Below are 17,933 nucleotides of genomic sequence, written 5' to 3' on the forward strand. Positions count from 1 at the left end.
ATTGTTCTCTTAATGATTCCATATTGGCCATATGCAGTGAATGTCTCCAAGCTTCTGCATCATCCACCAAGCACAGGCAATCAGAGGCCGAACCCAGAGAATTAAGATGTACATTAACTGCCAGGCCAATTTGACCCAGCATGAAAGTTGGCAAATCCAGCTTATTAATTATCAAATCATACAGTGGGGAAGGACTGCATCAGCATGCCAATACAGTCATCATTTGACACTGTTAAACCTGCCTGATACCTGGAAGATTTTCAAAACAGGCCTGTCCATGGCCCATAAGGGCCACTAAGTTGCTAACTTGGTGTGGCCAGCTTTAATAGAAAGTACATAAAGATCTCAAACTAAAGGTAATACTCCCTTATTCAATGTGAGCTAGCTAGACAAAATCCTTTATAACAGTTTTTCTTTCTAGGCATATTTATAAATATTTGTACTTTGATTGCCTTTCAAAGTATACCTTGACAAGAACAGGGCTGTATTTTCTAAATAGGAGGAGCTAGGGCAGCAGCTTTAGGGGGGCAGCCCTTGGGTTACTGCTATCATCTGATTTGGTGGTAAAGCTGAGGTGGTACCTCTCTTTTCAAACTGTTCTGCACATGCGCTGCTTGCAGCCATATAATAAGAGCAGATATAAAAGATACATCAAGGATCGTACCTATGTTGGCTCAAAATGTTAAAGAAGAGTTAGAAATTGCTGGCTTATTAAAGATGAATTAATATTTAGGTGTATACTGTAGGACCAAGGGATGTTGTCCTCAGCAGCCTAAAACTGCCAGGACATTCAGCCACACTCCCTTAAAAGCTTAGGAGAAAGCAAAAAATCGCCTGTTATTAATTGCCATTAGAAGTTTAAAAAATGAAGCTATGCTGGCTCTATAGATGCATTACTGATGAAAACAAATTTTTTGTAGGTGGTGATGAATTTAAATGGACTACAAACTACCTTACAAGAAGAAGGATGGTTCAGACTGAGTCCTGGGAAATCAAAAGATAACATAGATGAGTATGTAATTTTTACGTGTTATAAGTACGTATATACTCGAGTATAAGTTGAGTTTTTCAGCATCCAAAATGTGCTGAAAAAGTGTACCTCGGCTTATACTCGGGTCAGCGGTACCTGACCCGAGTAGCTGAGATTGCAGTCACTTTTAATCATTCCTATACCAACAGTACACTTGGGGAGAGACTGCAATATCCCACAATGCCCTCTGTTGGTTATATGAAAGAATAACAGTGCGCCCTCTGTTGGTTATATGAAAGAATAACAGCGACTGCAATATCACACAGCGCCATCTGTTGGTTATATGAAAGAATAACAGTGACTGCAATATCACACAGCACCCTCTGTTGGTTGTATGAAAGAATAACAGTGATGGCAATATCACACAGCACCCTCTGTTGGTTATATCAAAGAATAACAGTGACTGCAATATCACACAGCGCCCTCTGTTGGTTATATGAAGGATTAACAGTGATGGCAACATCACACAGCGCCCTCTGTTGGTTATATGAAGGATAAACAGTGATGGCAATATCACCCAGCGCCCTCTGTTGTTTATATGAAAGAATAACAGTGACTGCAATATCACACAGCACCCTCTGTTGGTTATATGAAGGATTAACAGTGATGGCAACATCACACAGCGCCCTCTGTTGGTTATATGAAGGATAAACAGTGATGGCAATATCACACAGCGCCCTCTGTTGTTTATATGAAAGAATAACAGTGACTGCAATATCACACAGCACCCTCTGTTGGTTATATCAAAGAATAACAGTGACTGCAATATCACACAGCGCCCTCTGTTGGTTATATGAAGGATTAACAGTGATGGCAATATCACACAGCGCCCTCTGTTGGTTATACGAAAGATTAACAGTGATGGCAATATCACACAGCACCCTCTGCACATGGTAGTGGGACAGTGGGACAATGCACACAGTAATCCGTTTGGCAATTCTCTGTCACCATCAACTTTGCAAAGAAGTCCGGTTGATCGCTGGGGGGGTCGCTTTGGCAGCATGTGCGCTGCTGGGAGACAGGGCTGTAGTTGTGTCTAGGCTTATACTAGAGTCAATAAGTTTTCCCAGTTTTCGTAGGTAAAATTAGGTACCTCGGCTTATACTCGGGTCGGCTTATACTCGAGTATATACGGTAGCTTCATATGATGTGTGGCGCACCAACTCTTTTTAACACTACTCAAATGCCTGTTAGCCATGGATTTTTTTTTCCCAATTTATATTAAACTTGTGTCTCAATTTATCTACTGAATTCCTCAGGATAATTAGGGCGAGTTTTGGTTTGTTCTTTGTACTCTTGAATCCATGACTAAATAACCAATATAACCTTGTTGCTGTAAGCAACTGCACATGCATAAAAAATATTACAGTTTATACAAAGAGCTGCTGGTCTTTGTTGGAGGGAACAAGAAACGTTTGAAGATCTGATAGTAATTGTAGTGATTGTAGCAGGTTACACAACACAGATGAATCAGAACATTCTCATGTACACATTATAAACATTTATGTCCTGGTCACATACCATTGCTGGCATTGGCTGCAGTCTTGGAAAATTAGGCATAAAAATAGCATACTGAGTCACTTAATGTTAAGCCAAGAACCCATCGAGATCTTTCTAATACAAAGAGAAAAACCTGTTATTGAGATTTATTTAACTCTTTCCACACCATCGAGCTCAGACTTTACGCCACTTACAGGGAAGTACCAGTGTTGCAGCACCATAGATACATAAGCATACGCTTTCATTTCTTTTGCATGGATGCAGGAAGCAAAGATCTGTATGAAATGAGTTATTATGGCAGTGTTTTTAAAGTATTTCAGAAATACAGCCGCTCATCTATTAAACACTGACCAAAACAGTATTTTTACTAGCCAGTTTAGGGGCTGTGAATCTTCCAGGCAGTTTTAATGATAAACAGGTTTTTCTATGAAAGGGATATGAAAGATATGTACCAGTCTGCTCAAGGGCTACATTAATTACTTAGCATATTAATTTAAGAAGACCCAGGGGGCTCCAGACCACAAGGTCTGCTGATTTTATAGCATCAAGGACTGCACAACATCATACCACGACAATACGTTTATTTTGATTTATTATCTGCTCAGATGGTAACAAATTGCTTTATGCTGTTGGAAGGACAAACAAATTTATGTAAAGGGGTAGCTCACCTTACATTAACTTTTAGCATAATGTAGACAATGCTATTCTGAGACAATTCGCAATGGTCTCCTTAAGATCCATCTATAAGGGCTAAAAGCTTTGACAAGATCACAATAAAAAATTCCTTCTGTAACAAATAACTCTGAATGGATACAAAGGTACCTTTAAATAAACATTTGAAGTTGAAGATCAATGTTGAAATGAATATTCTATAACATACTAAAAGTTAACGTAAAGATGAACTACCCATTCATTGTTTGCCGTATAAAATGGAGACTGGAAGATCTCTGTCACTATTAACCTTATTAATCTTATTTTTGTAATTAAAGGGTCCAAGTTGTATTTATCAATAGTGCACAGTCTTACTGAGTAGTTGTTTATGATTTTAGTTTATAATTTAGAAAAGTGTTGTTTTTTTTTTTACTTTTGGGGTTCAAGCTGTCGTTTGTTTTTCAGCAATAGCTGATGATAAAAAGGTGACAGATATAAAGAATATTGTACTATAAGCAGGAATCACAGACAAGCTGTTATCAGTGATGTTTTCAAATTTAGAGAAACAATGTTTTGTTCGGTGTGTACTGATGCTTCAAAAAGCATCATATAAGAAATTGGTATTTAGTAAATATAATTTCCTGTGTTTCCTATATCATTTTGAGTGAATGAGAAAAAGTCAAAGGGCATATATTCTTTGGATGTTGCTATAGAGACCTGTATGAAATATAAATAAGGTAGATTTGTTCCCAGTGTCTGAAAATCACCTCAGGCCAAGTAATAATATAATGGCTTTACTGGAAAAATATCAGCTAAGGAAAAAGAAAATTAGCATTAGGGCAACAGAACACGGTAAAATGTGTTAAACCTGAGCTACTGTGGGAGACAAATCTACCAAAAATGACTTGCCTTAGCATAACATTAGGATAGCTGCAAGTAAAACCTGTTACTTGTGGCGATCTGACTTAAACATGGGAAATCAAAAGAAAGGCAATTTCCTGTGATTAAGCTTGAATGCTGTGAGTAATAGGTTTTACGTATGGCAATTCTGATATTATTCTATGGCAAGTCATTTCCGGAGTGCCATCAATCTGTGCCATTGCCCTTAAGTAGGACATTTCCCAAGTGACTTTGTAAATGAACCATATAGTGTGAGTACCATAGGCAAGGTCAAACTGGGCTACCAGGATACCAGGGAATCCCCCAGTGGGCCCAGGACCTGGCAATGACAAATCCCAGTAGTTCCATTATGTCTACCATAGAGTTGAGAAAAAACTTTATATCTAATGCTGCACAGAGTGGACCCAGATGGCAAGTGGTAGGCCATAGGATGCTCAGTCCAATGTTAACCATAGGAACTAAAGGAAGCAAAATTGCAGCTGTTAAAGCCTCAGTTGCACCTTGCTCTTTCAGCTCACCTAATGCATTCTGTGCCCTGCATTGAATTAAACATCCAGCAGGAAGAATGTGAAGGGAACAATGCACTTAAAGGGGATCTATCACAAAAGTGAACATTTAATATAAGCGTCATCTCGCTGAAATAAGACACTTTCTAAATGGTGTAAAATCCAGGGAAATTTATTATGCATAATATATAGGTGGGACCACAAAACAACAATTTAAAATGAGCGAAAATTAAAATCAGGGGATGTAAAATTGAGATTCCACTGTACAACCAATTAAAAATTCTGTACCATTTGAGAAATAATCAAGTTATTCTTCAGTATCTCACTCTCCACAGTCTGTCACTCTCCATGTCGGGGTCTGGGTCAGATTTTGACAGGTAGGTCTAATATGTCTTTTAGGGGGCTCCCTTTCTTAGCAGAATAACTCAAATAACCAACTCCAGCACAAACAAAAGGTAACAAAATAACAGACTGTGACAAACACCCTGCACGCAGAGAAACAGGATTCCATCAGAGCCGGTTATTTTTAAAGAATGAGCACCTAGGTTAAGGGTACAATGCAGACCTAACTGTTAGTCAAAAACTGACTCCACCTACTGCATGAAGACAGAATGAAGAGAAACAGGTTGCTCAGAGGGGATGAGTGAAGAGTAACTTGATTTTCATAAATGGTACAGAATTTTTAATTGATTATATTTCAGCAAGATGAAGCTTACTGTATATTCAATTTTAATTTTTGCAATAGAAATTGCTATAAGGATTTATTTCTGATCTATTTCTGATTCTGAGGGCTGATCAACACATGACCAGTGCTGTCCTACATTAATCTGGGAGCTCTGACCGTATGAACTTGTTCTCACTGGCACTGCTTCTCCCTTGTTATTGGTTGCTTTTCAATCACATGACTCTTACATCAGCCTATCTGCACTGCCAAGCACATGCAAATTCCTAGAAAATGTCTGCATTTCTCAAACTTAATTTTAAAATAAAAATGGCAAACGACTGAGAAGAAAATGGATTTGTTTTCATTTGTCAGGGGTTTTGTCTTTATTTTATGATGTTTAGTTCAACACCATAAGTTTGTTTTGTGTTTTTTTTTGCCTGTTTAGGGGAAACCTTGGGTCCCTGCAGCTCCAAGTGAGACTTCGTGATGAGACTGTCCTTCCATCAGAATACTACAAGCCTTTGGTCCAGCTGTTGTGTCAGGAGGTTAAACCTTCACGTAAGGTAATTATTAGGTAGGATGCTCTAATGTTTTAGGCTTACTGCTGCTGAGATCTGCTTTTTGTTTCTTTAGCAGGCATCCTTGTCTGGTCATGCTAATGTTTACTAATGTAATACATTACTATACAGATGCATATACTGTTTATTATGGAAACGTTTTTTTGTATTTCCCTAAAAATATTAACTAAAATATTTAAAGGGCAAGTCAACCCCAAAGTAAAAATGTGCCTAATAAAAGAAAACATAAGTCTAAGCAACTTTCCAATATACATTCATTAAAAAAATGTCAGTGCTTTTAAAGTTATTTGTAAAAAAGTTTGCTATTAAAAGCAGCAATTGCTTAACTCCTGGTTGTTACTTTTTTAAACAATGTTGGAAAAGTCTTGGTTCTCCAGAAAAGTCCGGTCTAACAACTGCCTTGTCTTACATTGTATCAACAGTCTTAGCCATCCAATTAGAGAATAGAAAGGGACGAACACTGCTTTGAATAGCAATACATATACAAATATCTTAAAAACCATAGAAAATGTGTAATGAATGTATATTGCAAAGTTGCTTAGAATAATGTTTTCTTGTATTAGGCAAATTTTTATTTTGTGGTTGACTTGCCCTTTAATAAAATTGTATGTGTTATATGTGTTACAGTTTTAAAGTTTGCTCTATTTGTTGCAACTCAGTGCAGGTATAATGTATTGGTAATATGCAGCATGTAGTTGCCTGCTATTGGTAACTAGACCACTAGTATAACCCTGAGCAATGCTGAAATGGTAAATATGAGCACAAACAGAAATTGTTGCCATGTTCTGAACCAGTGTAAATGATGTAGATCTATAGGAGTGGCAGCAGTTGTCACAGAGGATACTGAATAATGTTACATATGCATGCAGTGCTGGAATTGGAGAGGGATGAGGCAAGAGTTTTGAATCCCAGAACTTTCTTTTGCTCCTCTCCACTTCTGCATGATTATTCCCAGGCATCGAGATAAAAAAATCTGCAGTGTTGTTAATGCAAAAGCAGGATGTACATACACACTGCACAATAATCAATATAATACTTGTTATTAACCCCTTTGTGTGCTCTTTGCAAAAGCTCAATGCATTTTCCTGTTTTTAATTTTAAAGCAATGTTCTATTCTTGGAAACCAAATGTTTATAAAGATTTTTCCCTTGCAGGAAAAAAGCGTTAATTTAATATCGCTAATAGATGACACAACATCTGCCGAATGTCGACAGGAGGTGGCAACCAATTTGGTAAAACTCTTCTTGGGACAAGGGATAGCTAAGGAATTCTTGGATCTGCTTTTCAGACTTGAACTTGATAAAACAAGTAAGTAGCAAAAGGTCATTGATGTATTTTTAGAAGTTGACATATAGGTATAATAAGGTTGACCCGCAAACAGATTTTTGTTTCTTTTCAATGCATGTGATACATTAAATCTGGCTGATCCAATGTCTGGCCTTCATGGCAATGATCAGACTATATGGGAGTGAGAACATTGGGCCATGCCAGATTGCTAACATGCCCTAATAAATTGTGAGTGGGGGCTGATTGGGCTGGGCTGAAAAAAAGATATGGCTTCCCTCTAGAAACAAAGAGCTACAGAGTTGAATGCCCTGTTTAACGACTACTATGTTTACATTCAAGTAAACTGCAAAAGTATATTGATCTCTCTGAGCAATTATATCGTATGAGTCAAATGTTTTTATTATTTACCATAGATGAACCCAACACATTATTCAGAAGTAATTCTCTGGCATCAAAATCAATGGAATCATTTCTTAAGGTAAAATACTTATATAGCTTTCTGCTGTATTACAATTATTAGGGATAGTAATAGAAGATATTGATATATTTAAGAAATGCAGCTTTGTATTTGTGATAGGGATACCAAAATCTATGCCTTATTCTACCTAAATGCCCCTTGCCTCTGGCATATCACATGCATTTTTTTTAACTTTTTTCCCTGAATGGGTCAGTTCTCCTGTAGCTAAGAATAAATCACTCTAAGCAGCTTCTGGAGGTAATGATTCAGGAATAAAATAATAAGAAAAGGATTATTGTAAGCTTGCTGTTTTAATCGCTAATGAGCAAATGCTAAGACGGCACACTAGGGAACTTGTTATTGATATGTGGCACACAACCAGCTTTTCCTGTACCATAGGGGTGTTCAACATGCAGCCTTTCTGCTGCCAAGGCACATGAGTTCTTACTATCCCCTGACACTGAAAGGGTGGAATTGTAGCCAGAGACAAACTATAGGACCAAAGTTTGTACGTGTCTTTGGGGTACTAGTCACAGAATATACTATTTGGTTTTAGGTTGTTATAAATAAATATTTGTGTACAGTGTGCTGCAGCTCTACAAAGTGGCATCTCCCAATCTGCTTTGGCAGCGTTGGAATGGGAGGTCTAGGGCCCACCGGGGCTTCCAATTCATGGGCCCACACACACCCCTGGACGCCCCCAGTTGCCAACCCCCACTGCACCTCACCCCTTACCTTTTTCCTCCCTTCCGGCATGATCAGGGCCATGGAGAGAGGTAATAGAGCAGCCTTCAGCATCACTGCCAGGGAGAGGGTCTGGGACCTGCATCTGCGTTTTTCGACATTTGTGCTGTGGTCACAACCTGTAATACCACCTGAAACCCACTCAGCTTTTGGTAAACCAGTCAGGGTTTTTGGATAGCTCCTACTTAAGTTGTTCTCTTTATCCCATTAATATCACAACAGAATAAACAAATATCTGTTACCCTATTATCTAGGTAAGACTTCTCTTATTCCATTACAGTATGAAATATCCCAATAAATTTATATAAAATGATTTTTAGTAGCTTACTGTACAAAATGCCTTAATGTCCTTAATATATTGCAAATGGGTGGGTGTCTTTGTCAGTATAAATCGTAACCCCACATGCTTGAACTAAACTTTTCAAAATTAATTTCCAAAAGAATATTATTACTAAAGTTCAATCCAGGGTTTATTTCCAGTAATACACGTTATTAATCCTTAATCAGGAGGCAATAAGGTACCACCTGGGATGCTCTAGCAATACTCTTAAAAAATGTTCTAACATTACTAAAGGCTACATTTCCTTTTTTCCCCATTAGGTGGCTGGAACTCAGTACTTGCATATTGTTGTTGGAGCAACAATAAATCGTATCTTTGAAGAGAAAAAGTATGTTGAACTCGATCCCAGTAAGGTAGAAATCAAAGAAGCAGGGTAAGTTTTATTTGTGCACTCAGTTAGAGAAATTAGTTAGTAAATATGAATTGCTGTATTTTTATATACTGAATATATCATATAATTACATCTGATGAAACTTAAGAAATAATTTATTGCCAGACACCAGTGATGCAGAACAATTATCAAACACAAAAGGGTTTATTTATCATGCTGGGTAAAAAGTGGAGAGAAACATTACCGGTGATGTTGCTCATTGCAACCAATTAGATCTTTGCTTTTGTTTTCTAACTGTTGAAATCTACTTTCTGATTGGTTGTTCTGGGTGCTGCAGACTTTCAGCAAAGGGTTGATTTTTGTTTTCTAGGCAAACCCTATTCCCTCTTCCTCTGTTTGTCTAACTGAATACCGCCAGGACACTGGTCCATCACTTCCTCCTCCTTGGAGCCTCAGTTGTTCTTCTCTCTCTACCCTGCCATACACAAAAGATCTTTCCTGCGACCATCGTTCATTTGCAATACAGACATTAAAAGCTGAATTGTCAGATGTACGGGTAGAAACAATAAAATTCTACCAGTATCTGAAATTCAGCCGTAAACATTGGCCAACGTTCGATTAAAATTTTCCAACCTACTCGATCTACAAAACAACCGATATCCACGTTTGTGCAATAATATCTGTGTGTGCGTATTCCCATCTTAACTCTCACCAACTACAGTGAGCTCCAACAGTTCTATGAATGTCTTTTATAGTTTATGGTCACTAGAGTATTGTGTTGGTTCCCCCTTAAATACTGAATAAACCCAATACAATTGTTTTTTCTGTAACATGGATTTTTGGTTGATTGGATAGCAAGTCTAAGGTAATGGGGTAAATTTATCAAAGAGTGAAGTTCCGCCACTAGAGTGAAATTCGGCCACTCTCCATTCATTTCTATGGGATTTTTACAGGCGTATTTATCAATGGGTGAAAGTGAAAGTTCACCCTTTGATAAATACGCCTGTAAAAATCCCATAGAAATGAATGGAGAGTGGCGGAATTTCACTCTAGTGGCGGAACTTCACTATTAACTTCACTCTTTGATAAATATACCCCATTGTGTTAATACACCAGAGCTGGAGGGAATACATAAGCATGGATAATAGTTTATTTGATCAATTCTCTGCAGGGAATGCCATTTAATGTTTTAGCATAATGACACATTCAGGGAAATAAGAGCTGTAGGAGGCAATAATAAACCTTGTACCTATACCAGCACTAAAAATGTCCCTTTACCCATATTTTATCATTGCACTATTAAAATGCCACTGAGGGCCACATTCAACTAACAGGCCTTCATCTAGTTAGCTGTTTTGTTTGATCATTCATTGTGTTCAGTTAAAGGGGATCTGTTGCCCTAAGAAATAGTTCCAAATACTTTTCTATCATGGTAGTTGAGCAAACTAAACTTTACTGTAATGTAATGTAATATTTACATTTTGTTTTCTTCAGTCTTGGAATTCACAATCACAGCAATTAGGCAGGTTCCATTTTGTGTACAAGGCAAGTTGTGTATCACCCCAAAATCTTGTGTATGCACCAGAATGGGGGATCCAATGCCCTACACAATTATAGAGCATGAGGAGGCAGGGAGAATGTGCTGAATGGAAAATGAAAGTAATAATGCAGGCAGGCAATATATGAAGTACAGCTTTAAACACCTATATAACAGATATGGATGCTTTAATAAAAAAGAATTTGGGTTTCATGATTAATTTGCAAATTACTTTCATTATACAACTTCTTTATGTGTGGGTGACAAGTCCTCTTTAAAAAAAGAACTAAACTATATGCCCACTACGCCCCTCCTCATACCACCTGTTACTGTCAAAAGTGTCTTTATCTTTGTAGGTGCAATAAAAATTCAGAGTTGAGGAGCAGGCGCCATCTTGCACTGGCATGTGTAGTTGAAGCTAGGCCTGAATCGACGCTGGTGCACATGCGTGAATTGATGCTAGTGCACATGCGCCAATCAATGTGGAATCGAATGCGCAAATTGACACAAAAGCGCAAGAGCGAACCGACGCGGACAGTCCAGACAGGAGAGAGGGGACCGGACTAGGGGGTAGGAGCCAGAGAAGGTACGTGCCTAGTGCCCCCCAGCTTTGCGCCCTAGGCACATGCCTACTATGCCTACCCCTAGTTCCGGCCCTGCTACAAGTATGTGGACATAATGTATGATAGGGAGTAATGGGTGGTGTGGGGAGGTAGGATTCTAATATTTGGTGCACCCCAGTGTTTTATTGATAAATACACTTTTTCCTGTATTTTATTGAGGATTTTATTGATTGCTGTCTGGTATCTCTTTTAAATATTTGTATTCAGCAAACATGGACATGTGATTGTTATCACCATGACTGGCAATGTGTCTATGTGCTGCATTTTTTACTCACTGTGAAGCATTTACTACAATCTTGATGTTACTTAGGTGCTCCGGCTTGCACAGGATTCAGACAGAGAGTGACCTAATCCAGCAGAGCACCCAGTACCTTCAGTCTTATTTAACAGACCTACTGATGTCAATAACAAAGTCAGTAAAGTTGTGTCCTGCCACCATACGTGCTACATTTAGGCAGCTCTACAAGAGAGTAGAAGAATGCTTTCCAGAAAATAAACACATGGTTAGTACCAAATAATGAATGCATTTTAATTAAACTATGGCGTTATAGCATTGTTATTGCAAAACTTTGTTTTATCCAATGCTTGTTTTCATGCAAACCTCTCACGCAATTGTCACTTGAAAACCTGAATTCTTTTCTAATTATAACATATATTATACTGTATTGTGCAGTGTTTTGTTTATATTTGTGTAGAAGGCAACAAGTGCAATGTATTTTGATGGCTCTATTGCTTATTTTACTGTAGTTTTAGGACATAGGACTGTTGTGTCTCTTATTACAGCCAGCAGCCAGGTGCAACTTCATATAGCACCACAATGCAACCATAAAATACGTCTTCCTTCTTCAATTCTTCTGGGACAGAGCATGGGCATGATGCACCAAAGCTGTAGGAAGTGCACCAGAGACTGGTACACTTCCTACAGCTTTCACCTATATGGCATACGGCTGTTGACTTTGGAAAGCAGCACAAGACTAATAAAAAGTGATTAACATTAAACAGTATTTCTTCTATTATTTATTGCAGAATGTCAAGTTCATTGCTGTAACCAGTTTCCTGTGCCTCCGTTTCATCTCTCCTGCCATAATGTCTCCCAAACTCTTTCACCTTAGAGAAAAGCATGCTGATGCACGAACAAGCCGCACATTACTTCTCCTAGCCAAGGTATGAGAAATTATTTGTAGACAATGTCTGCATAAAATAGGAGTCTAGCTTGGAGAAAGGACAGTTTTCAGTTCTCAGGACATCTGTGACCTATATACAGTCATATGAAAAAGTTTGGAAACCCCTTTCAGCCTGCATAATAATTATAATTTACTCTACTTTCAACAAAAAAAGATAACAGTGTTATGTCTTTCATTTCCCAGGAACATCTGAGTACTGGGGTGTTTTCTGAAAGATTTTTAGCGAAGCAGTATTCAGTTGTATGAAATTAAATCAAATGTGAAAAACTGGCTGTGCAAAAATTTGGGTACCCTTGTAATTTTGCTAATTTGAATGCATGTAACTGCTCAGTACTGATTACTGGCAATGCCAAATTGGTTGGATTAGCTCATTAAGCCTTGAACTTCATATGCAGGTGTGTCCAAGCATTCCAAGAAAAACACCTGCTACCTGCTGTCAAATTTGGTGGAGGTTCCATCATGCTGCGGGGCTGTGTGGCTAGTTCAGGGACTGGGACCCTTGTTAAAGTCGAGAGTCGGATGAATTCAGCCCAATATCAACAAATTCTTCAGGATTATTTAAGCATCATTCACAAAGTTGATGTTACGCAGGGGTTGGATATTCCAACAAGATAATTACCCTAAACACAATTTGAAATCTACAAAGGCATTTATGCAGAGGAAGAAGTACAATATTCTGGAATGGCCGGCACAATCATTGAAAATCTATGGGATGATTTGAAGCAGGCTGTCAATGCTCAGCAGCCATCAAATGTAACTGAACTGGAGAGATTTTGTATGGGTGAATGGTCAAAAACACTGCTATCCAGAATCCAGACACTCATCAAACATCAAATGCTATAGGAGGTGTCTAGAAGCTGTTACTTTTGCAAAAGGAGGCTCAACCGTATATACTCGAGTATAAGCCGAGTTTTTCAGCATCCAAAATCTGCTGAAAAAGTCTACCTCGGCTTATACTCGGGTCAGCGGGCAGTAGCTGAGATTGCAGTCACTTTTAATCATTCCTATACCAACAGTTCACTTGGGGAGAGACTGCAATATCCCACAATGCCTTCTGTTGGTTATATGAAAGAATAACAGTGCGCCCTCTGTTGGTTATATGAAAGAATAACAGTGACTGCAATATCACACAGCGCCCTCTGTTGGTTATATTAAAGAATAACAGTGACTGCAATATCACACAGCGCCCTCTGTTGGTTATATGAAGGATTAACAGTGATGGCAATATCACACAGCACCCTCTGCACATGGTAGTGGGACAGTGGGACAATGCACACAGTAATCCGTTTGGCAATTCTCTGTCATCTCAACTTTGCAAAGAAGTCCGGTTGATCGCTGGGGGGGTCGCTTTGGCAGAATGTGCGCTGCTGGGAGACAGGGCTGTAGTTGTGTCTAGGCTTATACTAGAGTCAATAAGTTTTCCCAGTTTTCATAGGTAAAATTAGGTACCTCGGCTTATACTCGGTCGGCTTATACTCGAGTATATATGGTAAGTATTGATATCTCTGTTGGGGTGCCCAAATTTATGTACCTCTCTAATTTTGTTATGATGCATATTGCATCTTTCCTGTCAATCCAATAAACTTCATGTCACTGCTGAAATACTACTTTTTCCATAAGGCATGTTATATATTAAAAGAAAGTTGCTACTTTGAAAGCTCAACAATTGTAAACAAAACTGCAAAGCATTAAGAGGGTTCCCATCACAATTATATAACCTATTGAATGCTTAACCGGATGAGCCATTTCCTAAACACGCCTATATGCAATATTGGGAAAACGCATGGGGAAAGGAATTGACCCAATCCCAATGGGGAAGAATGTGGGAGAACGCGAGTAGAATGACAGTATCTACCCAACAGAAAGAGAGTGTATATAAATCTACGATGAAGTGGTACCTCACCCCGGACAGGCTTTCCAAAATGTTCACACACAGTAGCCCTTTGTGCTGGAGAGGCTGTCAGCATAGAGGTACATTATCTCACATATTGTGGGATTGTCTGAAACTGACTCACTTTTGGAAGGAAATTGTCCATTTAATAGAAGAGGTTTTTAAAACTTCCCTGAATATACAGATGCCCCATTTGCTATTAGCCCTCCCTATCACTGGACTCAAGAACGCAGCCCAAAAGTGGGTTAACCAGGTAGCGACGGCAGTGCGATTGGCAATCACTTCCAAATGGAAATCCCCAGAAACTCCAACATTTAAGGAGTTTACGTTCAGGCTTGAAAGCAACAGGAGATTTGAGGAAATCACCGCTCGAATTAGCAATACACTACAATTACATAATAAAATTTGGGGCAATTGGGTCTACTATATCACAACCAAAAGAGCTGACTCCCAAGATTGCTGAGAAAGGATTTGTTAATACATATTTGTAAAAGAGGTGGGCCACTTGTTCCACCTTTCACAAGTGTACTTAATGCCAATCTGTGGGGCTCATTCCTTTTTTCTGCTAACCTTTTCCCCGCTTGCTCTACTATCTATGATTGTTATTCTGACAGACATGTTGTATGTGTAAAATGCAATTGCTAGTATTGTACAATCCTAAGCAAACACAGATAACTTGCACAATTGGAAATGTCTGTACTCTTTTGTTTTATTTTTCTTATGAAAATCAATAAAAAATAAGTTACAAAAAAAAAAGAGGGGTTCCCAAACTTGTAAAAGTGCTTAGGTCCTGGCCTTGTGCCCTTATATCAGAAGTTTGTGTACCTTCTCAGGACACCCTACATGTTAAAGACTGTTAAAATCAACATAACTTGAGAAAACAGGTACCAGTTTATATATATTTTTTGCAACTTTACAAAGGGAAGTTTTCAATTGATTAAGTATGATCAAAAAATATAGATATTTACATAATGAATGTTTTTGTCTTACTTATCCCCACCCTTTAGAGTGTAAATCCTTGCAGGCTTGGCCCTCATTACCTACTGTATTAGATTGACCAGATGTCAGTTTTTATGTTCTGATATGTGCAATGCTGCAGGATATGCTGGCATTTTATAAACTGATGTTCTAATAATAAAAATAATGGCAGTGTATTAATTTCCCAATATTTATGTTTCAGGCTATTCAGAATGTAGGTAACATGGATGCTCCAGCAAGTCGAACAAAGGAAAGCTGGATGGCTCCGCTGCAACCGACAATACAGCAAGGTGTCTTGCAGCTCAAAGAGTTTATAATTAAATTAATTAATATTGAGGAGAAGGAAGGTAAATTTACATTGTCTTTTCACCATTGTGATCTTATCATGTGTTATATTTACAAAGCTCTTCACAAACCAAATTATGAATCCAAAATAAGAGCTGTATGTGAAGATATTTTCGTAAAGAACTGAATCAAAGTTTGATCTTGTCAAGATGTTTTTCTTTATCAAGATAAAAAAGGAAAGCTACATCAGCCCTTTTGTGAGTCAGTAAGCCAACTCAGCTAATTTGCAATTTCTCAAGATCCAACTTCAATGTAAAGCTTGCAACTGGTAAAGTGAAAAGGGGGACTCACAAGATGTACCACAAACAATATGTATTTCAACTGGTAATCGCCAACTGATGCAGTTATTTCTAGTGATGGGCGAATTTATTCGCCAGGCGCGAATTCGCGGCGAATTTGCGCGTTTCGCCGCGAGCGAATAAATTCGCGAATCGTCCGTGAAAATTCGCGTCAAAAAAATTCGCCGGCGTAAAAATTTTTTTTCGAAAAACGGACGCCGGCGCCAAAAACGGGCGCCGGCGCCAAAAACGGGCGCCGGCGTCGAAAAAACGGGCGCCGGCGTCAAAAACGGGCGCCGGCGTCAAAAACGAGACGCCGGCGCCGTTTCGCGAATTTTTCGCCGTTTCGCGAATTTCGCGCGAAATTCGCGAATTTTTCGGCGAAGCGAAACGGCGCAAATTCGCCCATCACTAGTTATTTCTCCCAGGAACAATGAAGCATGGAGAGAAACAAATAATATAGTGTAATATAGTGTAATACAATAAAAGTATTAGTTGAAGTTTTCTCCGGGACTGCAGTGTCAGCCAAGATGATAGACACCATTAAGCAGTTATCATATGTTAATGAATTTTGCTAGTCTGTTACCTGAGAAGATTTAAACAAATATTGTTTTAAGAGAAAAAATTGTATTTGCATCAGGCCTGGATTTGTGGGTGTCAGGGAACTGGGAGTTCCCTCTGGGGAGGTTGTCTGGATCAAGGAGGAAGCCCCTCAGGAGGGATCAGGATCGTGGTATCCAGGGATAAGCAGAAGGGGTAATAGAGTTCAGGCAACAGGTCAAAAGGCAGGCAGAATACAAACAGAGTCCAAAGTCCAGGCAGGGGGTCAACAACAAGAGATCAAAACAGGAATATCTTCAGGGATAACAGGAATAGAAGCAGGGAACCCAGGAATCAACTCAGGAACGAGATCCTATTTTCGGGTGCCATCTTGGCGCCTCAGGCGTCCTTTTAAAGGGGTTTTTTGGCGCCCTTGCGTCGGCGTCAGCACGTCTGTGACCGACGCGCTGCGCCTGCGTCCGTCGCGCCGTTGTGACGTCTTCGCGCCTGCGCACTTGCGCGCAGGCGTCTCTGCGCCGGCGCCGCTACCCACGTGGCGGCCATGGGCGCCGCCATTTTGGGAGCGGCGTCGGAAGAGGTAGTTGCGCCGCCCGGAGCTCCTGGTCCTGCTCCGGGCGGCGATCGTGACAGTACCCCCCCCCCTCACGGGGGGCCTCAGGACCACCGGGACAAGGCTTCTGGGGAAACTTGGCGTGAAAATCCCTCACCAGACGAGGAGCGTGAACATCACGGTGTCCTTCCCAGGAGCATTCTTCAGGGCCAAAGCCCCTCCACTGAATGAGGTACTGAAGGGACCCTCTGGAGATCCTGGAGTCTAGGATTTTCTCCACCTCGTACTCGAGTTGACCCTCCACAGAAATGGCAGGAGGAGGAGACTGACCGCCAGAGAACCGGTTGGTGATGGCGGGTTTCACCAGAGACACGTGGAACACGTTGGGGATTCTCATCTCTGGTGGAAGCTGGAGTCTGACAGCCACAGGGTTGATTATCTCCAAGATGGGAAATGGACCCACGAATTTTGGACCCAACTTGGGAGATGGTATCTTCAACCGGATATTCCTGGAAGAGAGCCAGACATTATCACCCACCTTGTAGGGAGGAGAGGATCTTCGACGACGATCCGCGAAAGTCTTATGAACAAGAGCGCTCTTCTCTAGGTTCAACTTGGTAGCAGCCCAAATAGCAGACATATGGGCTGCGGAATCGTCAGCAGCCGGGACGTCAGATAACACAAAGTCTTGGGGAAAAGCTTGAGGATGCTGACCATACACCGACATGAACGGAGACCTTCCTGTAGAGGAATGACAAGCATTATTATGAGCGAATTCCGCCCATGGGAGGAGATCAGACCAGTCATCCTGGCAGAGGGATACGTGGTTCCTCAGGAACTGTTCCAGGGCTTGGTTGACACGTTCAGCTGCCCCATTCGTCTGCGGATGGTATGCAGAAGAAAACTGAAGAACAATTCCCAAGTCTTTGCATAGTGAACGCCAGAATTTGGCAGTAAACTGGGTGCCTCTATCGGAGACGATCTCCACCGGGAAACCA

The 17,933-nt window shown here is 39.9% G+C and overlaps 1 protein-coding gene across 1 annotated transcript in view; it reads left to right on the plus strand.

Annotated features, from left to right (window-relative positions):
- rasa4.L (RAS p21 protein activator 4 L homeolog) overlaps nt 1-17,933 on the plus strand; it is a 78,902-nt gene that overhangs the window by 49,207 nt on the left and 11,762 nt on the right. The window contains exons 9-16 of the mRNA XM_018246869.2: nt 921-1,012; nt 5,697-5,814; nt 6,984-7,137; nt 7,530-7,594; nt 8,918-9,030; nt 11,459-11,651; nt 12,175-12,312; nt 15,404-15,548. Coding sequence (XP_018102358.1) covers nt 921-1,012; nt 5,697-5,814; nt 6,984-7,137; nt 7,530-7,594; nt 8,918-9,030; nt 11,459-11,651; nt 12,175-12,312; nt 15,404-15,548 — 1,018 coding nt within the window. The remainder of the gene's footprint in view (nt 1-920; nt 1,013-5,696; nt 5,815-6,983; nt 7,138-7,529; nt 7,595-8,917; nt 9,031-11,458; nt 11,652-12,174; nt 12,313-15,403; nt 15,549-17,933) is intronic.

The sequence above is a fragment of the Xenopus laevis genome, chromosome 2L (genome assembly GCF_017654675.1).
Source record: "Xenopus laevis strain J_2021 chromosome 2L, Xenopus_laevis_v10.1, whole genome shotgun sequence".
NCBI lineage: Eukaryota > Metazoa > Chordata > Amphibia > Anura > Pipidae > Xenopus > Xenopus laevis.